The 25811-nt window shown below is 38.9% G+C and overlaps 1 protein-coding gene across 6 annotated transcripts in view; it reads right to left on the bottom strand.

The window, feature by feature from the left end:
• The window catches only part of LIMA1 (LIM domain and actin binding 1), an 88670-nt gene that overhangs the window by 56869 nt on the left and 5990 nt on the right, over nt 1-25811 (bottom strand). For 4 of the 6 annotated variants that reach the window (XM_025477597.3, XM_025477599.3, XM_025477601.3 and 1 more), the window contains exon 2: nt 596-737. In XM_025477597.3, the coding sequence (XP_025333382.1) occupies nt 596-714 (119 nt within the window). In that variant the 5' untranslated portion in view covers nt 715-737. Of the gene's footprint in view, nt 1-595; nt 738-1876; nt 1983-25811 lie in introns of those variants that run through there. The other 2 variants (XM_025477603.3, XM_025477598.3) reach the window with 2 other exon arrangements.

The following is a 25811-nucleotide window of genomic DNA, read 5'->3' as shown; positions in this document are numbered from 1 at the left end:
GTTTGCCCACATAGTTTGCACTGTTCAACAGAATGTTATGCAATGATGAAATATTTCTGTGATCTTCAATATGGGAGCCACAAAATGTGGCTAATGCAGCTGATGAATGGAATTTTAAATATTATTTAATTTTAATTAATTTAAATAGGCACATATGTAGTGGCTACAATATTGGATAATGCAGATACAGAGTATGCCTAACACTCCCTTCGACTAAATCAAAACTTACCTCTAAACTCCTCTCAATTGGAAAGCCTTCCTGACTAGCTTCTACCCATACTGGTCATTTTCTCTCTCTTACTCTGTTTCTAGCCCTTATTCCCATTCATTTTGGACTTGCTTAATGATACATGTTTTATAATTATCTTTTCTGTTTGTAACTTTTTCTTTCCCCAACTAAACAAAAATTCCCGGATAGAGAATGTGTCTCCTGATTTATCTTCATCCTTCTTCACAGTGCCTTGTATGGTGCTCAAATTTGAGAAGGTGCTCAATAAAGCCATTTTACACCATGTAATTCCTTTACTGATTTCCCTGACAGGTGGTAATATTTGTTCAAGACAGATGGTCCTTTTGGACCAGGATCAGCACTTACTTGGAGAATATTTCCACAATAGCCGATGACTTATTCTTGTTGACAAGAGAAAGTTCTCTGGCTGTTACCCTCAATGATACTGAAGTCCATTGCCGTCTGTTAAATGGAGTCGATTCCATCTTGTCTACAGATACCAAAATACCTATGCAATAAAGAAAGTCAGAATATTAGAATCAGAAGATTCTCCAGCATCCGGGGACTGGCAGTGCTGTGCCAGGAGAGAGTAGAAAGCCCTAGGCCAGCAGAACCACACTCCTCTACCTGTTCTCTCAAAAACTGGAACCTTGGTCAAATGATTCAATATCTGGGTTGTAGTTTCCTGTAAAATGAGAAGGTTAGACCAGATGATCTCTAAAGTCCCTTCCAGTTCCATCATCTTATGACTGACCTCACTGTGCAAACATCAATTGGCCTTCCCTTGAACTTAAGTCTGTTCCAAACTCACATTTGGAGTGAAATGTTCCATTCTGAGTTACATCCCAGGGGAAGTACAATTGGCATCTCTGTAGATTCAGGTCCAAATTAAGTTCTACCTACATCCAACTTTCTTTTGGCTGCTCTCTTCCCAAACTCTGTAGCACTGACCATTTGGTTTGGAGAAAGAGCTGGGGAGACAGTATAGGAAGATATAAAGAGCAAGGATTTTATTTAAGTCAAGACAGACTTTACTTGAAATCATAACTTTTGTTACCTTGAACAAACTATATAATCTTTCAGTTTTAGTTTTCTTCAACTGAAAAATGAGACTACCTACCATTATAGAATGTTTTGATATGGATTTAAGGAGATAATATATTTAAAATACTAAGTATGTTATAATAGTATTAAGAACATTTTAAGAATGATATATTAGAATTGGCTTTTGTTATAATACGCTTTTTAAAAAAGATTTTTAATTTATTCATCTGAGAGAGAGACAATGAGAAAGAGCAAGAGTACAGCTGCGGAGAGGATCAGAGGGAAAGGGAGAGGGAAAAGCAGACTCTGTGCTGAGCAGGGAGCCAGATGCAGGGCTTGATTCCAGGACCCTGGGATCATAAACTGAGCCGAAGGCAGACACTTAATTGAGCCACCCAGGAACCCCAGTATACTGCATTTTATATTCAGGGGACAAAACCTCTATTCTGAAATTCTTTTCTAAAATCCCTTCGAGTCAAAGAATACATAAAGCCATGCCCCTGAAATCATCTAGTCCCTACCCATTAATCTGGATTTTTTGGGTTTTGTCTCCAGAAATTAACAAAGGAGTTTTTGCCCTAGTAATTCCAAAGGAGTTCCAACCTTTGTCCAGAAGAGGTAAGATTAGAAATGAGCCAATAGTTTCCTTATTTGAAGAGTGAAAAATACTGCTTGTATGTCTCCTGACAACCACAGAGCATAACCGATCTGGCACAAAGTATGGTTCATCAGGTACTGCTTCTAACAACTTTGACAACAACGGAACACACAGTGTGCTTAACCAAGCAACATGGGCTGCCATTTCACACTAAGAGTCCTGTTAGGCAAAGTGAGTTAACAAGCAACCTTAGAAGACCACGCTACTTTTCCACATGTAGTACTTGTTCTTTCCACTAAAGCATTGCCTGAAAACAATGCTAATTTTATTGTTTTTGTTTACTTGTTTGTTTTAATCCCCATGTTGGAAGGTAACATAGAACCCTCATGGTAAGGAGGTCTGGCGTTTGGGATGCCTAGGTGGCTCAGTGATTGGACTCCTGCCTTTGGCCCAGGGCAGGATCCTAGAGCCCTGGGATCGAGTCCCACATCAGGCTCCCTGCATGGAGCCTGCTTCTGTCTCTGTCTCTGTCTGTCTCTGTCTCTGTTTCATGAATAAATAAATCTTTTTTTTTTTTAAAGGAGCTCTGATGTTAGATGCATCTAAGTGGGAGTTAGATTTCTCCCCCATACTAATAATACTTCCTTCATAATATCCTTATGAGGAATAAATAAGATAAAGAAGAAAATACTCTGATACAGAATAAGTAATAAATGTTTTTTTAATACTATCTCTCTTCCTGGATAAAATAATCTTAATTCTACACAGGTTTTTTTTTTTGTTTTTGAGAGAGAGAGAGAATGTGTTTATGTGTGTGTGTGTGTGTGTGCGCGCAAGCAGAGGTGGGGCAGAGGCAGAGAGAGAAAAAGAATCTCAAGTAGACTCCATGCTGACTGCAGAGCCTGATGAGGGGCTCAATCTTATAACCCTGAGATCATGACCTAAGCCAAAATCAAGAGTTGGACGCTCAACTGACTGAGCCACCCATGTGTTCCTCTACACATGTTCTTTGAAGTGCACTAGAATGAATCAAATAATATATATTTGTCTATCTGCTATCCAGTTTGCATCTGACCCACCAAACAAGGTCAGCCATTATTCTAATAAGAAAAAGACACAAGGGCTCAGCGGTTTAGCACGGCCTTCAGCCCAGGGCCTGATCCTGGAGACCTGGGATGGAGTGTCATGTCGGGCTCCCTGCATGGAGCCTGCTCCTGTCTTTGCCTCTCTCTCTCATTCTCTCTCTCTCTCTCTCATGAATAAATAAATAAAAAAATTTAAAAAGAAAAAGACACAGAAGCAACAATTCAGTTAAAGTTAGTCATGTAAAACCACAATAACGACCCTTGGGCCAAGTTTAGAAAATACTAAACAATACTAAGGCACTGTTTTGTACAACTATACTTCCAATGTAGGTGTTGGTATAAATGTTGTCAGTGTTCTTATAGCAATCAGTCTGGATCAAAGAAAAAATATATAAGATATGTTCTCAAATGTATTTATAAAAAGGAAAAATCATTCATTATTTGAGGGACTGAGTGTGGTTAAAAAAAAAAAAAAAAAGAGTTTAATTCCCAGGCCTAATTCCATGGTTTTGATTAATCCTGGCCAGAAATCCAAGAAAAGTCAGAATATCTATCTTGGTATAAGGCTAGGATAAGCATGCTTTCTACTTGAGGAATGAGGTAGCTCACACCCTGACCACATTTCTCTTTACAGAAGCACTACTGTTAATTTCTTAACAATGTGATTAGCACCCTATGAAACAGATACAGGTAAGAATCAGTACATGATTTTTGATAGACTCTGGTATCAGGTTACTGAGTAACTAGCTACTTTCTATAGTGTGTAGGGAGAGGGCCTTGCCCAAATAGAGTGTAAAATCTATTTGCTTGGAATGCGTTCCCTGCCCAGCAGAGAGTCTGCTTCTCCCTCTTCCTCTTCCCCTCCCCCTGTTCATGCTTTCTCTCTCTAATAAATTGAATAAAAATATTTATTAAAAATCTGTTGGCTTCCTGGGATGCACACAAATAATTCTATTACAAAGCAAAATGTGGTTAGAGGTAATGCAAGGTCTAGGAGTAAGGGATCTGATTTTCCGGCTTGATGAGAGGGAAGGGAAGAGGCATCAGATTGACTTGGGATTTACAGATGGGCAGAATTTCATCAACTGAGGGCAAGAGCAAGAAAGTGCATCTCAGGTAGGGAGAACAGCATTACACTATTAGGGAGTTGAAATAGCATAGAATACTTCAATGGAGTTGAAGGTACAAGAGTAGTAGGTATAAGAGTAGTTGAAGGTAAGGTAGAGAAAGAATGGGGCCAGAATGAGAAAAGCCTTGAAAATGATGTTAAGGGATGGAAAGAACTAGTCTGTGAGTGAGCAGAGATAAGGACTTGTCTTAACATGCCACTCCCTAGCACAAATGTGACTTTCACGGCAAATAAAAAAAATAATTTCTGTGAGCCCAATACCCACAACTGTAAGATAAGAGCTTTGTAGTGGATCACTTATAGTCTGTATGGTGGAACATGAAAGCTTCTGAAACAGCAAGTAACATAATGTGAAGCACGTTGTATTTTTAAGATTTATTTTTATTTATTTTATTTTTATTTATAAAAATAATTTACCAAGCTATAACACCCAGTGCTCATCACATCACATGCCCTCCTTTATTTTTATTATTTTTAAGATTTTATTTATTTGAGAGAGAGCGAGCGCGAGCGCGAGCAAGCACAAGCAGTCGGGGAGTGGCAGAGGGAGAAGCACACTCTCCACTGAGCAGGGAGCCTGATGCAGGGCTCCATCCCAGGACCCTGGGACCATGACCTGAGCTAAAGGCAAAGGCAGATGCTCAACTGACTAAGCCACCCAGGCACTCCAGGAAGCATGTTTTAAAAGCTAATTCTGCAGCAGTGTATACCTTGATAAGAAGGGAAAAGATTGGAGTCTAATTTACTTGTCAAAAAGATCCTAAAACTGTCAAAGTGAGAGGTAATCACAGTTCTTAGAATAAAATGGACTTAGGGATAGAGAAGGAATCAACACTGGCATCATCAAACTTAAATGATTAGAAAATTGTTGATGTCATTAACAGTAAATAGGGGAAGAAGTGGGAGAATGATGAGTTTTGCTTTACACATGTTAAAATATACACATCCACAAGAAAAATCCTAGTGATACACCATAGGAAGCTAAAAATTCAAGGCTAAGGTTAAAAATCTTAGACTCTTAGAAAGAAATGAACATTTTACAACACCTACTTATGTAAAGTACATATCTAATTCCCAAAACCACTTAACAAGATTGGTTTTATTGTCTTATATTTATGATGAAAAACTAAAATTCACAGGTATTAAATAACTTTACAATGATCTCTTAGTTATAAAGTAGCAGAAATGGGATTCAAATCCATATTCTCTTTGATTTCCAAAATCCATTTTCTTTCCACTACAAGTAAAGAATAATGATTAAAATCATCACTTTTAGCCAAGGTGGAAAATTGGATAACAAAAATTTTGAATCACCTAGCTGCAAACCCATACAAATTATCTTTCAGTAAGAATATAGTGCAGTGATCTTCCTAGAATGGTCAGCATCAGGGATAACCATTTGTTGTTTCAATGAAACTTAGAGTTATACTGGGCCTGCTTGAAATACTCTCCATTGTGAATATTTTGACTTTCGTGGGCTTGAATTAAAGGTGTGATAGCTCTCTCTACTTACCGACACTCTCTTAGATAGGAATCTCATTCTCAGACTTTAGGACAACTTCCTTAATCCTAGAAATCTTGTTAAGAATGAGAAGGGGAAAAAATGGAGGTGCCTGGGTAGCTCAGTTAGGCGTCCAACTTTTGATTTCAGCTCAAGGTTGTGACATGAAGCCCCACATTGGCTCTGTGAGCAAACTGTGGAGCCTGTTTACGATTCTCTCTCTCTCTCTCCACCCTCCTTCTCTCAAAAAAAAAAAAAAAAAAAAGTGAGAAGGGCATGTACTGGAAAGACATATCTAGAAGGAAGTATTCAGTTTGGGCTGCAATATCTTTGAATATTTTTTTCCAGAGGCCCATTTGACTTCAAGATCCAATCCATTGCATTGTTATGTACAAATAATAAAAGGCACTATCACTTATTGGACATTTACTAACTCACTTAATCCTTACAACCCTGGAGACAGTGTTATTTCCATAAAAAAAGAAAAAAATGGTCCATTGAGGTTGAGTAATTTGTCAGAGGTCATATGGCTAATATATGGCCCACACAGAAATCAGTGTTCAGACACCAAAACCCAACCTCTTAGATCAAATGCATTCTACTGTCACTTCAACTGTGATGGAAGAAATTGCTGGATTGGTTGTCAATTGTGTGGAAGAGTTAAAGGAAATGGATATAACAAAAATAACTCTTAAGACTTTAGCCTAAGAGACTGCAAGGACAGTGGTATAAAGAACAATAATGGGATACATAGAAAGGGTAACTGTTTCCTAAGAAGGAAGATGTCTTCAGTTTTAGATACATAGGACAGATTTTAACATCAAGAGGGAATCTTAGAAAAAAAAAAAAAAAAGGAGGGAACCTTAGAAACCAAGTAGCCGGATCCCTGGGTGGCTCAGTGGTTTAGCGCCTGCCTTTGGCCCAGGGGATGATCCTGGAGTCCCAGGATCGAGTCCCACATCGGGCTCCCTGCATGGAGCCTGCTTCTCCCTCCTCCTGTGTCTCTGCCTCTCTCTCTATGTCTATCATAAATAAATAAATAAATAAATAAATAAATAAATAAATAAATCTTAAAAAAAAAAAAAAAAAAGAAATCAAGTAGCCAAGTCCCCCCTCTTACAGTAAGAGAATTGACCTATGGTCCAATAATTTTCCCCAACTCACCAACTAGTTAGTATGAGAGCCAGAGTTCTAATTCCCTGTTCAAAGTTCTTTTATCACACCTGGTAGCTTGAGGTAGGATAGCTAAATGTCCTATGGGTGAGCAGTAGCCTGGAGATAAAACCTTGAACAAAGGTCCTTTAAAAGTTTAAGGGTTGGGCAATGACTCATTGGAAAATTGGGTCCCAGGTATCTGCTTCCTTGAGCTCCTGCTGAGGGTGAGGCCTGTAGCTGCTCCAGGAAACCTACTTTAATAAATGCATTTACAGACTTCACCTAACTAAGCAAACTGTCTTGCAGAATTCAGGCTGAGACTAAAGCAAATGAGCTGCCACTAACACAATCCTGTTCTTATAAATCTAATCTCCTAATCTCATCATATCTTTCTCTCTCCTCTCACTCTCTCTCTCCCCTTCCCTCAGGAGATAGTTACTTGTGCAAGAGGCATAGTTGCCTGAACACAGACTAAAAAAAATTAGAGAGAACAAAGTACAAACTCATTCGTTAAAAGAAAATGTTATTTTTAGAAACAGACTGTAGAGTTCTAAAGTTTTTTTTCTTTCTTGTTTAATCAAGAACTCTTCTGATTTGAACATCAGGGAACAACTAGTTAAAAGGAAAAGACCAACCTAAAAGAACTTCAGGGTGCAAAGGGAAATTTTAAACAAAAGCAACTTGAAATTTGTTCCCACATAATGATATAAACTTACTCCTTCCTTCCCTTTCTTTTTCTTTCTTCCCTTCTTTCTTAGCTCCATGCCTAGTATGGAGCCCAAAGTGGGGTTTGAATGCATGATCCTGAGATCAAGACCTGAGTTAAGAGTCAGATGGTTAATCAACTGAGCCACCCAGGCACCCCTACATTTATTTCTAAAATTTCTTATTTTTTACAAAAATAGTGACTAAATTCACATACTTGAAAAAGGTTTTGAAAGTTAATAGTTTTTTTTTTTTTAATTTTTATTTATTTATGATAGTCACAGAGAGAGAGAGAGAGAGAGAGAGGCAGAGACACAGGCAGAGGGAGATGCAGGCTCCATGCACCGGGAGCCTGATGTGGGATTCGATCCCGGGTCTCCAGGATCGCGCTCTGGGCCAAAGGCAGGCGCCAAACCGCTGCACCACCCAGGGATCCCGTTAATAGCTTTTTTAATTTACAATTTTTAGATTTACACGAGAGTTGCAAAGATACACAGAAGTTCCCATGCAACTTCCACCTAGCTCTGTCTTATATTACCACGGGACAATTATTCAAATTAAGAATTTCCACTAAAGTCTTCTTTTTGTTCCAGGAGCCTACACTACATTTAATAGTCATGTCTTCTTAAATCTCTTCCAATCTCTTTGACAGTTCCTCTGTTTTGGTCTTTCATGACCATGACACTTTTTTTTTTTTTTTTAAGATTTTTAATTTATTTATTCATGCGAGACAGAGACAGAGGGGGAAAGACATGGTAGAGGGAGAAGCAGGCTCCCTCTGGGGAGCCTGATATGGGACTCAATCCCAGGACCCCAAGATCACGACCTGACCCAAAGGCAGACGCTTAACCACTGAGCCATCCAGGCATCCCAACTATGACATTTTTGAAGAGTACTGGTCAGGTATTCTGTAGAATGCCCCTCAATTTGAGTTTCTTGTTTTTTCCAATAAAAAGAACCAGGGCTCTTTGAAGAAGTAGTTGAACTGGGGTGGGACAAATATACCTGATGAACTTGGGACATCTCATAACTCTTAAAAAAAAAGGTTTTTCCTTTTTAAAATATGATGTTTTCTCAGATTAGATCGAAGTTATAGAATTTTGGGAAGAATACCACAGAACTCACGTGGCTTCATCCTCAGTGTATCCTCCTATCAGAAGGCACAAGATGTTGATGTGTTATTATTGGTGATGTTAACCTTGATCATTTGCTACTATGCTTGCCTCTATAATTCATAAATGTTTTGGGGGAGATATTTTATTCCTATTCCTTCTTAAACTTTTACTCATTAATTTTAGCATTCATGGCCTATCTTGCCTTCATTAATTATTATTGCTGTGTTCCAATGGCGATTTTCTGTTGCCCTCATTCCTTTTGCATTTATTAATTGGAATTCTTCTATAAGGAAGAAATGTCCTTTTCCTCTTGTTTATTCAATCATTTATTTATATTAGGAGAGACTCAGGGATATTATTTTATTTCCTGGGTTATAGTAATTCTTGGATTATTTTATTCCCAAGCTAATTTTATTTTGTTGCTCAAATTGTTCCCAGCTTCGGTCATTTGGAGCTCTTTCAGCTTGGCTCTAGTGTCTATTCAATGTGTCACTAATTTTTTTTTTTTTTTTTTTTTTTTAGCAGTCCTGCTGTTTAGCACTATAAGATGTTCCAAACATATTTGCATGGCCTCAGCCCTGGAATCAACCACTTCATCAAGGAGTTCTGATTCCTTGATGAAGACTGGAGAAACCAAATCTAGGTACTACATGTGCTCATTGCTACTGAGATGTCACTGCTTCTAGGCTCTCTTGGAATACAGAACCAGGAATATATGTATGTGTATTAACTCATGTATATAATACACATCTATATTTTTTTTTCACATCTATATTTTTATATTTATCTTTATACCTGTGTTGGTGTAGAGATATATATAAATATATAGAGATATATATAGATATCCACACACACACACACACACACACACATAATCTAGCATTACAAGATTCATTCTAGCATTCTTTTTATTTATTTGTAACTTTTTTTTTTTTTTTTTTTTTTATTTATGATAGACACAGAGAGAGAGAGAGAGAGGCAGAGACACAGGCAGAGGGAGAAGCAGGCTCCATGCACCGGGAGCCCGACGTGGGATTCGATCCCGGGTCTCCAGGGTCGGGCCCTGGGCCAAAGGCAGGCGCCAAACCGCTGCGCCACCCAGGGATCCCCTATTTGTAACTTTTTTTCTCTGATAGGGAGAAGCCAAACTTTATAGAATTTTTTTTTTAATTTTTTATTTATTTATGATAGTCACACACACAGAGAGAGAGAAGCAGAGACATAGGCAGAGGGAGAAGCAGTCTCCATGCACCGGGAGCCCGACGTGGGACTCGATCCCGGGTCTCCAGGATCGCGCCCTGGGCCAAAGGCAGGCGCTAAACCGCTGCACCACCCAGGGATCCCCAAACTCTATAGAATTTTGATATGAAAAGATAATCTCCAAAATTATGCCATGACCAGTTTCTACTCCTTTGATACACCATATATTTTTTCACTCCACCTCGAATGTTATCTTTCCTCAATCTATTTACCTTTCAAGACTCCAGGAAAGACGGCATAGGGTTCTCCTCAAAAAACCCTTTCCTGAACTGCCCTAGCCCTGTTCCCAATCAGCACAGGTCACTCCCTTTATCTTACTATAATTTTATAAATTCTCCTTGTTAGAAAGATTCTTAGGATTAGGGGACAGGTCCACTTTGCCTCTTGCCCTCTTGCTTCAGAAGGAACTTTATGAATAAAATAGAAGGAACTTTATGCATATGTTTTGAATGAAATTGCATGAACGTTTAAATTTTATCCAAACACTATCAGCACAACAAAATGAATGCTTATTATTCAGTCTTAAGTCTAGTTGTTGAGAAAGTACATATCACTTTTCGGAACCTTGAATTAGTAATTTTAGCTAATGAAACTTTGAGATATACTCAAGAGGGCAGCCCCGGTGGCTTGGTGGTTTAGCGCCACCTTTGGCCCAGGGCCTGATCCCGGAGACCCGGGATCGAGTCCCACGTTGGGCTCCCTGCATGGAGCCTACTTCTCCCTCTACCTTTGTCTCTGCCCCTCTCTCTCTCTCTCTCTCTGTGTGTGTGTGTCTCATGAATAAATAAATAAATAATCTTTAAAAAAAAAAGATATACTCAAGAGAAAAAAAAAAAGGAACCAGTAAATATAAATACTGTACATAATAGGCTCACTACTCTATTATCCAGCAACACTGTGACACAGAAGTTTGTAGGCAAGTCTAATGAGTCTGTTAGAATTATCACTGCTAGTGTTCTTGGAAGAGTTTTAGACAGGTCTCTGTAGAAATCTGTATCCTAGACAATAAGAAAATTGTAACAATGATCAAATTCCTAGGGGTCAACAAGGATGTAGATGTTTGCATCAAGACAAAAATCACTTCAATAACATCTTGTCTCTTTTTAAAAATCTCCTTTTAAGGATATTTTGCTCTTAAAAAAAACCACTATGATGCAGAGCCAAAGTAATGAAAAGTTGGTTGTGTAATCCTGAGAAGCAATTTTACTTCTGGAAACTGCTCACCAAAGAATTAGAGCCACTTTCACTGGGCGCTTACAAAATTCACCCTTAGTGATTCACACTTTACCACTCCAGAAAAAAAAGAAAAGGAAGCACACTTAGTATCATCTTTCCCTCCCTTCACCTATGTCTGGGGAAAAATAACTGTTATGACTATCTATCTGAGTTACCAACCTTTCCCTTCTGTCTTCTCAAAACTTTCATTTCACCTCTGCCTCTATCCTTGCCCTCCCTACCTAAAAACACGCTCATATTTTTTTCTTAGAGGGGAGGAGGGGCAGAGAGATAGGGGGAGAGAGAAAATCTTAAGCAGGCTCTACGCCCAGCATGTGAGCCTGACCAGGCAGGGCCCGATCTCAACCCTGAGATCTTGCCCTAAGCCATACCAAAAATTAGATGCTTAACCTACTGAGCCACCCAAGGTGCCGCCAAGCTCACATTTCTGATGTGTTTGTGTACACATATCTGAAATTTGTATATATAGATTAATAATGTTTTTTTCTCTTAAGCCTTTTCCCCTCAATCTATCACTTCAATCTTGATCCAACTTCACAGTCAAACCTTAGTCTCTAGGTGCTCACTGTTTCCATTTTCTCACCTTCCATTCATCCCTCTGACCACTTGGGTCTGTCTTCTACTTCTACCATCATACCGATGTTACTCTCCTAAAGGTCTCTTGCTATCAAATCCAAGGACCATGTCTTATTTGTTATCATTCTCTGTTGCTGTTTGTTGATTAGTCTCTCATTTCTGACATTGTATTTTCCTTTTTTTCTTAACTAGAACTCTCCTGATTCCTATCTTTCAAATCATTTTCAATTTTTGGACTGAATCCCTTCACTCTCCCTCTGCTCACCTCTGTTCCTAGGCATTACTGAAAGGTCAGTTTCTCTCCTCTCTTTGGGTAAGCTCAGCCACTCTCAACTCATCAAAGATCACTTAACACCAGACAATTTCCAAAGATATATCTTAAGCTGTAAGCTTAACTTCCAGCCCCAGAATTTCTACTGCATGCTGAATAGCTTCATATGTTCCATAAATAAACAACATAACACAGTGCAAATCATGTGTGTCATTCTCTCTTATCTTTACTCCTTGAATTAAGTTTAACCACAAAAAATTTTTCTCCCATGATGAACTGGCATATACATTTTTGCTTTTACTAAATAAAATAATACAACATGAAGTATAGTATGATCTAACAAAATGTGCACAAGTTCTAAAGGTAAAAAGAGGACTTACAGGCTCTAGCTCTCCCTCTAATTGTGGTGACTACTGGCAATTTTGTCACCTCTCTGAGGAGTATACCATCACCTACCTGAGTTTGTCAAGTGTTCTTCATAAAATGTCTAACACAGTGACATATAGAAGGGAGAAAAAAAGAGGCTAAGAATATAGGCAATCGAGTAGAATCTAGCTGTCGAATCTCACACCATATACTAGCTGTTATAATCTGCCTCAGTTTCCTCAAATTGGGGATAAAAGAACCTATTTCATAGCTTTGTTTTGATCATTAAAACAAGTTCCTAGGGCAGCCCCGATGGCCCAGTGGTTTGGCACCGCCTTCCACCCAGGGTATGATCCTGGGGACCCGGGATCGAGTCCCACATCGGGCTCCCTGCATGGGGCCTGCTTCTCCCTCTGCCTGTGTCTCTGCCCCTCTCTCTGTCTATCATAAATAAATAAAATCTTTAAAAATAAATAAATAAAACAAGCTCCTAAATATCATGTATGAATGACACTACCAAGCACCTAATAAATGCTCAAAATGTTTATTATTATTTAATCAGCATTATTTTACAGGCACCCTTTCACATGTAGACTTAAACTTTTTCTCATATCTTTAGGCAGGCTCAATTTCTCTCTCTTAATCCCTTGTCTTTCTTCATACATATTCCTCACTCTGTTTGAAAATGTTTTGAAAAAAAAAAAAAAAAGAAAATGTTTTGGATCCTCCCTGGGCTTATGCTACCTCCCAGCTAAAACGACACACGGGGGGGTGGGGGGGGTTACTCAAGTATTTGTAAAATAAAGGGAGGAATACCAGTCATTTGAAATGATTTCCTGGATTTCAACTATTTTTATAGACTAGTGCTTTGGGGGGGGGGGGGGATGAAACAGTGGGCTATTTATTCCAAGACAAATATTTCCAAATTATAGGAAACCAGTGGATACAGCATCAAAAAATGGTTTCTAGCACCAAACTCAGGTAGAATAATACTGAATCCTATCAATACAGGTTGTTTTAGTCAACTGCTTTTGTCATAATTCAGGTGTTTTCTTAGAAATGTTATTCCTTACAAATAACCATTTGGCTTTTAAAACCCTTAATTTAGTAGGTCACAACCTTGAGTAAAACAAGAATCACCTAGGAAACTTTTTTTTTTCAAGTTTGATATGAATTTTATTCCATTTTATGTATAACTTTAAGAACATAAAGGTTTAAAAAAAAAAAAAAGAACATAAAGGTTTATTTCCACAGGCCTCAGGAAATAGAAGTCACAGGACAATGTCTCTTCCCACCAACAAAGTTGCGTATTTTGGTAAGTGTCCTAGAGAGAAAAACTGTAATTTACATTTGTAATGCTGTGCAAGATTCTTACATTTGACTTAAAAGCAGGCTGCAGTGGAAATTTTAGTCCTCTGCTCTGGTGCCTGGACAGAAACCAAAAGCAGTTGAGCATGACAGGGCAAAGGAGGCAGTGAAGGTGGAAGACAGGCACCAGCATGGAAGGAGAAAGGAATTCCAGATTCCTTGGAATGGTGTGTTTCTTTTTTCCGTCCCTTGTTTAAGGCATCTCTGTAGGAAGGTGCTGGGCAGGGATCTCAGAGAAAGGAAGGGTCAAGACTCCTTTAACTGGCCTGGGTGCCAGGCACTGCCACAGCAGCTGGTAGAGGAGAATCTCCTTTCTCAGATTCAGGCAGACCCAGGATGGAATGCAGAATAAAAGGAATGCTTATAGGAAACAATTTTTCTTGGAAACCTATATGGCCAAACCTTAGCCTTTGGTCCAGTGGCAACCCCTGCCTCACTTGTCAACAGTGAAAAATTAGTTTGGCTAGAACCACCAGCTAGAATCACACCAGCTTCTGCTACCTTCATGCTCACTGTTAGAAAAAGATGAACTTGTATGAACATTCTGATCTGCTAACTCCTGGGGACTGCTTTATTCTTTCCCCAAAGACTGTTTGTTGATCAAATAACCCCCAAAAGCTGAATGCTAAAACACACCGTTGTGGTGTGTGATTTCTTAAGAATGGACTGGTGGGCAAGGCCCCTGGGTGGCTCAGTCGGTTAAGCGTCTGCCTTTGTCTAAGGTCATGATCCCAGGGTCCTGGGATGGAGCGCCGTGCCCTGCATTGGGTTCCCTGCTCAATAGGGAGCCTGCTTCTCCTTCTCCTGCCTTCTCAGGCTCTATCTCTGTCTCTCAGATTTAAAAAAAAAAAAAAAAAAAAAAAAAAAACACTTAAAAGAATGGACTAGCAGTGTGGTTGAGCTGATAGGGAAAAGCCCTACCTCCCTGCCAAAGATCAGCTAATCTGCTCTACTGCCCCCAAATCTCAGCCTGAGGTACATTTCATTGAGAGCAGAAAGCAGAGAAGCAGTTTAAGAGCAGAAAGGGGGATCCCTGGGTGGCGCAGCAGTTTGGCGCCTGCCTTTGGCCTAGGGCACGATCCTGGAGTCTCGGGATCGAATCCCACGTCGGGCTCCCGGTGCATGGAGCCTGCTTCTCCCTCTGCCTGTGTCTCTGCCTCTCTCTCTCTCTCTCTGTGTGACTATCATTCATAAATAAATAAATAAATAGATTTTTTTTAAAAAAGCAGAAAGGTAGAGGAAAACTAAAAAAGAACCATCTTGATAGATTTATCCCATGGTATGAAGGAGTGGGCAAAGAACCCAGTGGCACTTTGCTCATCCAGCAAGCAATTTCTGTCACTGTGGGAACCAACTTCTGCCCATTCCATAGGGTCTTGAACAACTCAGGGACTAGGAATTCATTAAACTCACCACCTCTGTAGGAACAAGGACCTTTATCAGTGAGGACCTTCATCTCACATTTGGTGCTGGGTGTCACGCAACCCAGGAGTACTTGCTCAGGTAAACATGGCAGCCCGACTTTGTTGATGGAAATGGCTGACACTTTACCTATTATCTGAATTTTGACATCCCTACTATTGATTATCTCCATAATGCCCACCACTTCATTGAACACTGGACCAAGTTTCTTCTTTTTTTTTTTTTTTTTTTAAAGATTTTATTTGAGAGAGCAAGAGTGAGTGAGAAAGAGCACAAGTGGAGGGGAGGAGCAGAGGGAGAGGGACAAGAAGACTCTGCTGAGCAGGGAGCCTGATGTGGGGCTCAATTCCAGAGATCATGACTTGAGTCAAAGGCAGATGCCTAAATGACTGAGCTACCCAGGCACCCCCGAGACCAAGCTTCTGATAGTTATCTACTGTAATGGAGTTCATTTGCTCTTGATTTGCAATGTCACGTGACACACTTGTATATGTAAGTCACCTGTTTCAGCTCTGTGTCATCAATTACCAAGTTAGAAACATTGTCTTGATTTTCTGCTCTCCAGGGAAGTTTGTTTTATTGTTTTTTTTTTTTAATTTTTTTATTTATTTATGATAGTCACACACAGAGAGAGAGAGAGAGGGGGGGGGGGGGCAGAGACACAGGCAGAGGGAGAAGCAGGCTCCATGCAGGGAGCCCGATGTGGGACTCGATCCGGGGTCTCCAGGATCACGCCCCGGGCTGCAGGCGGCGCTAAACCGCTGCACCACTGGGGCTGCCCTAAATAAAATCTTTAAAAACAAAAACAAAAACCTTGCCTGCCCAGAAGGCACAAAATTACTCTGTAATTGACTTGTGATAATAAAATTGTTTGTATTCCTTTTTTCTTGAGTTTGATTTGTTGCTGAATTTAAAATGCTGAAGTATACAAAGAAAAGTATACAAAATTTTTAAAATGGTATCTGAACAGAAATTCCAATTTATTTTTACCTACTGCATATGAGAGCAACTGAAATTGAGATGTCAAAAGTTAAAGAAGGAAGCCAACAGACTTGGGCTCTAATCTTTAATCTGCAACTAATTAGCAGTATCATCTGCTAGGAAGTCATTTCTTGTGTAAAATGAATGGGTTAAAATTACCTAGTATTTTTTCTAACTGCAGGTCACAGTTAGTGAATTATGAAGTCAATGTTAACACATCAGAACCAAGATGTTTGTTTGTACTAAATAAAAAGAATAGAATGAAACCCATAATGTCAGGCTGCATCACACAAAGTGTAAGTATTCTCTTATAAAGCTTTTGTTTCAGTTATTTGTGTGTGTATAAACTGAGTAAGAATGTAAAATATTTCTTACTGTGGGATGTGGTTAAAAAGATTACAGTTTGACAAGTGTTGGCAAAGATGTAGAGAAATTGAAATTCTCATATACACTGCTGATGAGAATGTAAAATAATGCAGTTGCTTTGGAAAACAGCTGACAGCTCCTCGGAGGGTTAAACACATCATTATCACATGATCCAGCAATTCTACTCCTAGGAGGGCACACACACACAGAGAAATGAAAAAAGAACACATGGCCACACAAAAACTTGTACAAGATTGTGTATAATAACTATTATTCACAATAGCCCCAAACTGGAAACATTGCAAATGTTCATCAACTGATAAGCAGATAAAATGTGGTCTATCCATATAAGGTATAATATTTAGCCATGAAAAGAAATGAAGTACTGATATATGCTACAGCATGAATGAACCTTGAAAAAATTATGCCAAGTAGAAGAAACCAGTCACAAGGATCATATGTGATTCCATTTATATGAAATGTCTAGAAATGACATACCTATAGAAACAGAAAGTGGTCACTTAGCCCTCGCAGTGGGGTTTGAAGACGATCGGACTGCTAAAGGGTATGGGGTTTTTCTGGGAGGTAAGGAAAGCATCATAAAATTGATTGGGGGTGATGGCTGCACAACTCTGTGAATATACCAAAAACCACTGAACTGCACACTTTAAATAGGTAAATTGTAGGGATGCCTGGGTGGCTCAGTGGTCCAGCATCTGCCTTGGGTTCAGGATGTGATCCCAGAGTACTGGGATTGAGTTCCACATCGGGGTCCCCAAAGGGAGCCCTGCTTCTCCCTCTGCCTCTGTCTCTGCCTGTGTGTCTCTCAACAATAAATAAAATATTAAAAAAATTTTTAATTTCACAATTATTAGAAAAATTACCTATCTCCTTTTTTTTTTTTTTTTAAGATTTATTTATTTATTGATGAGAGACACACAGAGGCAGAGGGAGAAGCAGGCTCCTCACAGGGAGCTGGATGCGGGACTCAATCTCGTATCCTGGGATCACGTTCTGAGCCAAAGGCTGAGGCTCAAGGGCTGAGCCACCCAGGCATCCCTACCTATCTCATCTTAAATGTTTCTTTTGGACACATTAGCAATTACTTTTTGTAGCTTTTTTCCAAAAGTCAAATTAAACATGAATCACTTTTTTAGTATAAATGTAACTAAATTGCAAGAAGGAAAAGTCCAGACATAAATGTTGGGCCTTCATAAGGTTCTTGGGCAATTTAAAAATTTTCAATCTTTGATTAAATCAGTGATTTTCAAAGTTTCAGCAGCCAAGGTGGAATTACCCGGCATCCTTCCTATCTCCCCACACCACCCTCCTTTTACCTTCTTCCTTTTGGGGAACCTCTTCTCAGTTCTCAACAAGCGCTCCCAATTGGGGCTGCCAATTTGTTCACTGCCTAGCTTCCTTGTCTGTGACTGAGCAAGTGATAGGGCTGCTTATCATAAACAATGATGTGCAAACATACAATGTAAGCAAAAGAAGTCTCTGCCCACTCTTGTATACCCCTTCCCTCAAGACGATTTGACTTGCCAGAGGTAACCTGTCATACTTTGTAGTATAAATTTTCTGATATCATCTATACGTGATAATTATAGCACACAGCACAATAGGTCAGTCACTGTCCCAAGCATTCTACAATATATTATTTTATCCTCATAATAACTCTTGAGATACTATACTGATGACTATTTTACAAATCAGGAAACTGAGGCATGGAGATACTAATGCCAACTTATAAACACCTACATTTTTAAAAAATTACAATGATTTTATGTTAATGTACTATTCAGCAATTATTTATTTCCTCTTGGACATCTTACCACACACAAGAGGAGGACATACAGGGAAGGACACAAAGATGCAGGAGGACATTTAGATCTACCTCAGCCTTTCAGTAGCAGATACAATTTCACTCCCCAACAGTCTATAACTTATTTAACCTGGCCCCTGTCAATGAATATATAGGTTGCTGTAGGTTCTTCATAATTAATAACAAGACTAAAATGAACATGTTTCTACCATTGCCTATTTGGAGGTGTGTATCTGTGGTATAAATTTCTGGAAGCAGCATTTCTAGTTTAAGAGGACTATGCATTAAAAATTTTAATACACATTCTCAAATTTTCCTCCAAAGAAGTTACATCAATTTATACATATATTTTGCATCAATTTATATTTGAACCACTAGCTATATGAGAAAGACTATTTTCCACATCCTTATGAATACTGAGCATGATTAATCCTCTGGATTTTTTCCAACCTGCTAGATGTGTGAAAAAATGGTACATTATTGTTTTAGTTTTCATTCCTTTAATCATGGGGAAGGTTGAACATATTTTCAAATGTGTGCAGGGGGGCCCTCAACACACTTATTTTCTGAAACTACATTTACTTTTTTTAAACATTGTTTATAAATTGTTTATTAGCTCTACAACTTAATTACATTTTAAAGTTGCAGAAGGACTTTCTTAATACCACGTGTAACTCCTTGTACAATTCAAATTGCCTCTCACAGCAGCTGTCCTTTCCTGGTGTCTGATTCCTATCCAGATCTCATTAATATTCTTTCCAAACAGAAATGTTGCTTGACTATACAGATGAGATCGTTTTTATAGAGTTCCCTTCTGTAGGGCACCCACCCCTTGACTGCTCATTAATATTCCCACCAGAGCACAATCCTGTGAGAAGCCTGACACTGAGAATCCAAGCATTAAGATCACTTCAGCTGCTACCTTCAACTAGCCAATCTAATGCTTCTCAGTTGTGCCAGGGGGTGGAGAGGAGGGAGGTGAGGGAGGGATTGGAGAGGGTGCTTTGAATATCTGGATCATTGGAATCTGAATTTCTCATGTGGGATCCAAACACTTTTAATTTTTCTTTTCCTTCTTTTTTTTTTTTTTAAGATTTTATTTATTTATGAGAGACACAGAGAGATGGGCAGAGACATAGGCAGAGGAAGAAGCAGGCTCCCTGAGGGGAGCCTGATGTGGGACTGGATCCCAGAACCCCAGGATTACAACCCTGAGCCAAAGGCAGACACTCAACCACTGAACCACCCAGGTGCCCCCACTTCTAATTTTTCTTAAAAGAGTCCCCTACGATTCCAATGTAAAAACAGCTTTGGGAGTTTAAATTTGGCTTGATCCCAGAGTTATTAGGTCCCATCAGGGAGGCAGACACTGGCCCTAATCACCCACCATCCAGATGGACTGTATCAGAATCAGGTAAAGAATTTGGGCCACCTTAGCATAAGCCTGGGGATCGGTTATTGGGCACTGGTCATACGCACGGTGATTCATTCCATTTGATTTTACTCCCTTAGTACTTACGATACCATAAAACAAATATTATTCTCATCTTACAGGGAAAGAAACTGAAGTTCAGAAAGGTTAAATAACTTGCTCAAGATCACACAACTAGTTAGTCTGACAGATGGTATCTGGGGGTGGTCTGGGCCAGTCTTATCCTAAGTATCTTGAAATTAGAAGGGTTAATTCAAATGTCCCAGCCTGTTCTACATCTAAGCCCACTCTGCCCCTTTCAGCTCAAATTGACATCTTGAGTCTACCACTAACTTATTGGGTAACACTCAGAAAATTACTCTAAGTCTTAGCACATCATCTCTAAAATGTTCCTTTAGCTCAGTGCTAAAATAAATACTTTATAAAGTGATAGTGGTGGTGGTAATAAAAACAGTGAACATTTACTGAACACTTACCATGTGATAGATACTGTGTTGTTTTGCACATAGAAGTTTCTTAATCCTCACAGTAACACACTTAGAATATTACTGTCCTGCTTTACAGATGAAGAAACTGAGGCCCAGAAAGGTCAAATGAATGTTAACATTCATTTTTTTTTAGGAGACTGAGATGAAAATAAAATGACCTCTAGCACAGAGAATAAACCATGCTAATGTACCCTGTATTTCAGGGTCAACTTATTTTTGTTAAATCAGTAATAAGAAAAGAAAATCTCTAATGTCATCTCTGAGAAACTGGCAGTAACTACCAGGAACACCAGATCTGTGTAAAACCCTGACACCATTTCTCTGCACCCAAAAGTCTAAATCTTTCTCAAATCTCTCTCACTGCATAAGGGCCAAATTTTAGGTGTTCTCAATACCTCTGTAAAGACTCTAAATAGAAAATGAAAAATCAACATGCAACATGGCTTCTATTACTTTATTCATCAATTTTAATATCTTATCTTCTTGTACTTTGGAAACCCAAATTAGCTTTTTACATAACTGTGGTAACCTTCACATATCTTGTTTAGATAGGTAAAAGAGTAACGTGCAATTACAGCCATTGGGGGCCCCTGGGTGGCTCAGTCGGTTACGTGCCTTCAGCACAGGTCATGATCCCGGGGTCCCGGAATCAAGCCCTGCATGGGACTCCCTGCTCAGCAGGGGGCCTGCTTCTCCCTCTGCCCCTGCCTTTGTTCCTGCTCTCTCTCTCTCTCTCTTGCTTTCTCTCAAATAAATAAAGTCTTAAAAAAAAATAAAAACAATTTTGGGTCTAAAATTTTTAGGTCACAAAGAATCACCTAAGTATCTTCCTAATCTCTGTTTTCTTCTCCTTTAAATTAAAAATTACCCAATCTACTGCAAGTTTGATTCTACCTCTCTCTCAAATTTAATTTGTTATTTATTTGCTTGGTTCTTCTTCCTCCTCCCCCTGCCCAGTTGATAATTAACTTACTGTAAGGGCAAACATAATCTAGTGGATTGAGGGTTTTTTTTTCAGTATTTTTCATACATAATAAAAATCTCTATCAATAGGTTAAAAAAAAAAAGGATAATTATGTCAGTAATTTCTAATTTAGAGTGAAAAGTGGAGAAAGGCATAATCAGAAAAAGAATGTGGAAATTTAGTCAACTAAGACCATTACAGCAAGCATAGATTTACTCTGAATAGCCTGTTTCTCCTTCAGCCTTTGTACCATTACGTGCTTTAACATCAGATGCATCAAATATCAGTGCCTGGGGGGATCCCTGGGTGGCTCAGTGGTTTAGCGCCTGCCTTTGGCCCAGGGCACTATCCTGGAGTCCTGGGATCGAGTCCCACGTCAGGCTCCCGGCATGGCGCCTGCTTCTCCCTCCTTCTTGTCTCTGCCTCTCTCTCTCTCTCTCTCTCTCTCTATCATGAATAAATAAATAAATCTTTAAAAAAAATATCAGTGCCTGGTAGGGTACAGCATTTCATATAAATAAAAAACAGCATTATGCTAGTTTTCAGTTGTCACACATCTCAACAAAGGCCCAACCACATAACTGAACGTCTAGAAACCACATGCTCACAGATCTTGTCAATTAGGTGCTTAATTAAGACAAAGTAGCTAAATTAAGTCTGCTTTACAATGTCAAAGCAGAAGAAATATGTATGCTTATTTTAAGAAGGCGGCTTCCCTTAAGGATACAACCTCCTTATACCAGTCCTTTGTCCTTAATAATTAATCGAGTTTTCTCCAAATACAGGGCTTCTTAGTTTCACGCTTGGCCATTTCCAGGAAGGGCCTGGCTTCCATTCTTCTTATCTGAAATTTTAGATGATGTGTTTTTTTTTTTTTTTTTTTTCAGGACTTGCTCAATCTGAAAAGCCAGTTCAGATCAATTTAACCAAATCCCTTCAAGCAAGAGAATTAAAACAGGTTTACTGAAAAGTGACTCTTCTCTAGGCAAGTTCTCTAATCTCTCCTTTCTGTACAAATCTGAGAAGCTAACCCAGAACAATGCTTTAATCGAGGACAAACATAGCTGAAGCTGGTCAAACAGTCTTATAAACCACAGAGCCATAGAAGTGATAAAATTTTGCTACTTATCCCAATCAATGCTATGCATCTTATTTCTTAGGGAATTGTCACAAACAATGTTAATGTTTTAACCACATTTTAATGTTTACCTCCTAAAAATTACCTCAAATTATGGTGCTGTTCTAAAAAGTTATTGAGAGGCATTTATTGAGTAGTGGTCTTTTAGTTGGCATGGGAAAGTCCATCAATTTTGGGGGGGTCTTAGTTTCTTCATCTCAAAAACATATTCACAAGGGATAGTCTTAAGGATTACCAGTTTTTTGTTGTTGTTTTATTTTTTTAGAGAGAGAGAGAGAATCTTAAGCAGACTCCATGCTCCTCCAAGGATCCCGATGATGCAGGGGATGATTTTACAACCAATCATGACCCGAGCCAATATCAAAAGTTGGACTCTTAACTGACTGAGCCACCCAGGCACCCAGAGATGGTTGTGAGGATTAAATGAGAGAATAAAAGTAAAGTACTTTGAAAACTGTAAGTTGCTATAAAAACTATTTTAAGTTTAAGTAAGATTTCAGCCAATTTCAAGAAAAAAAAATGGAATTAAAGAGTAAGTCTACCCACTGAAAGGAAATTGGAAATTAGAACTGATGATTTCGACTGATTCAACCAGATGTTAACAAGAAGCCCCTTGTTTGAAGCTGTTGCTAAAAATCTTTCAAGTCAATAGGCATATAGTAAATACAATGAAGATAGTTTCATCTTTCCTTGAGGATCCTAGGTAGCTTTCTTATTTTTCTTCTAGAGAAGAAAAGCAGAAGAAAACTTTCAGTACCTGGATTCTAGTTGGCTGGATCTAGTTGTATGTTGTCTAGTCAGTTGGATTCCAGTTTTGCTTGCTATTAAAAATGTAATGAGGAGAACCTAGGTGGTTCAGTAGTTGAGTGTCTGCCTTCACTCAGGATGTGATCCCAGGGTCTTGGGATCCAGTCCTGCATCAGGCTCCCCACAGGAGCCTGCTTCTTCCTCTGCCTAAGTCTCTGGCTCTCTCTGTCCCTCATGAATAAGTAAATAAAATCTTAAAAAAAAAAAAAGTAATGAGAGCTAAAAGACTGGTATGGGCAGGAGTAACAATCCTGGAAATAGATGCTGACAGTAGTATTAAAATAGTGCCCTGGATCCTGGGAACACCTTGGAAAACCTGCACTCAGAGGGAACTGAATCCTGGCGATCACAGCCTCCATTTGTCCTGCTCCCTTCCAAAATCTTCAGAGGTAGCAACCTCTTCTGAACCCTGATAAAACTGTATCAGCTGTTGTCCATTAAACAACAGCAAAACTTTGAACTGCAAACCAAACCAAGACTAGTTAAAATGAGAAGTCTATCCTCAAGGCTTATTCATGCATAAAACAAGTACTTATTAAGGACTTACATGTGTCAAGCAGTGCTCTATTTGCTAAAGGTATAAATGTTAAAAGTGACAAAGTCTCTGCTCTCATGAAGCTTCCATTCTATTGGGCAAACAGGACAATTAAATACTGTGATTAGTGCAGTGAAGGAAATACAGAGTAACTGGAATGGTGGTAGATGCTTTAGATAGTGGTCTGGGGAAGGCCTCTTTGGGTAAATGACATTTGAGCTGAAACCTGAATGATGGGGAGGAGATAGGCAGCCAGCCAGTGGAGAGAAGAGACGTGGGAGTTTTCAAGATGGAAGAAATAGCAAATACAAAGGCCCTGAGGCAGGAATAATATGGCTAGGGAGTGAATGAAAAGTATGAGACGATGACAAAGCTGAGTGGCAGCCAAATTAAATAAGCAGTGGTCAAAGATCTTAATTTTATTCTAAGTGTAAGGCAAAGCCAAACATTTTTATGTAACAGTGCTTGCAAAATGAGATATATTTCACATACTCTATGAAAATTGTTTATGTATAATGGCTATGAATGAAAAGGAAAGGCAGAGTTTTCACACTTAATCTTTTAAGGAAGGAATATTCATAAATAGTAACAGTACTGAGGTAAAAAAAAATTAAAACGAAATGCCAAGTGATGACTGAGGAGGGAGCCACTGATTAAAACAGAAGAAATTTTATAAGGCTTTATTTTTTCAAAGGAGCATTTTATTTGAGCTCTTAAGGAAAAGGATTTAAGCAGGACTGGGAGGAGGGAGAGGAGCCTGAGCCTGTGGGAACTGCATGAGCAAAGGCACAGAGGCAGGAAGGGACAGGGTGGGTCCAGGAAGCCATGAATCACTGCATGGCTACAATGCCAGGTGGGTGGGTAGTGATGTGGGAGATAAGCCTGGAAAAATAGGCTGTCAGGGTGTGGGAGAAGGGGTCTTGAGTGGCATTTAGAGAAATTTAGATTTAATTTATTTGGGGCTTTGTTTCCCCTTAAGTGTGTAAATGAATCTCCTGGGGTACTTGTTAAAACTGCAGATTCCCAGGCCCCATTCCCCCCAAATAAATATACAAATCAATATATTGATTTGTAAGTCCAAGTGGAACCTGGAAACCTACCTTTTTAACCAACACCCAGGTGATTCTAAAGCAGGTAATAATCAAGGAAACCAGATTTTGAAAACCAGTGTTGTACTTTTTTTTTTTTCTAATGACAACTCTGAACTAAAAGGGAAAAACTGAAGCCAATTCTAAGGACTGTAGCAAAAAAAAAAGGGAGGGGGTGTTATGAATTAGAACAATGACAAAGAGCCATTATCACTGTTGGGTAGAATCAACCAAACATGGTGATTGATTAAATATGAGAAAAGAGGACTGAGGCGTTCAAGACAACTTCAAGCTTTCTCCTTACAGAAATGAGGTGGACACAAGTGCCTGGTACATAGAGAATATCCACATGATCTGCCAGGTAGTTGGAAATATGGATCTGGAACTCAAGAAGCTATGCAAACGCACTAAACATACTTCTTTAGTACTCTTAAGTAAATTCAAGACAAATTAAAGAATTATAAAAAGTAAAAATAAAAATCAGAAGGCAATCAAAGCGAATACTTAACCCATCTTCAGATGACAAAAGACTTCTCAATGTAAAAGCAACAAAAAGCCCAAAGAAAAAGATCTATAGATAAGTAATAATATATCATACATAAAATGTAAAGGCAAATAACATTTGACCATAGGGCAAAGAATTAATATTCTTAAAATAAAGAGCTTATACAAATGACAGAGGAACAAACCAACTAAGAATAGTTTCTGTATGGAATAGTGGAAGTTGTTAAGTAACTTAGCTTGGCAACGTAAAATCTCTTGTCATAAAATGAGATTTGCTTTACATCCATTAGAGATGATGGGGCTTTGTGGCATAGATCAGCAGGGCTTTTCTGACTTACGTAACTAGGTTGCCAAGTGTCAATCTATGGGAGTGCTTCAAAAATGCCAGTCTTTGCAACTTCTATTGTAATGAGAGCACAAACACATTAAAGTGCCTCTAGGTTCCATTAGCCTTGCTACCAGTATGAAAAATTGCCTTTACTGCATCTAGCCTTTTTTCTTGGGCTCGATATATCTAAACTGGGTAAAGGGTAAAGGATGGGACAAAAAATAATTTCAGTGTCTTGAGAGATCTGTCTTGCAAGGCATCCTTTTAGTACAGAGGCTGTCCGGACTTTGGGATC

Source organism: Canis lupus, chromosome 27 (assembly GCF_003254725.2).
Source record: "Canis lupus dingo isolate Sandy chromosome 27, ASM325472v2, whole genome shotgun sequence".
NCBI lineage: Eukaryota > Metazoa > Chordata > Mammalia > Carnivora > Canidae > Canis > Canis lupus.
Note: the sequence above shows the minus strand (reverse complement) of the source record. Positions and strands in the feature narration are given on the sequence as shown.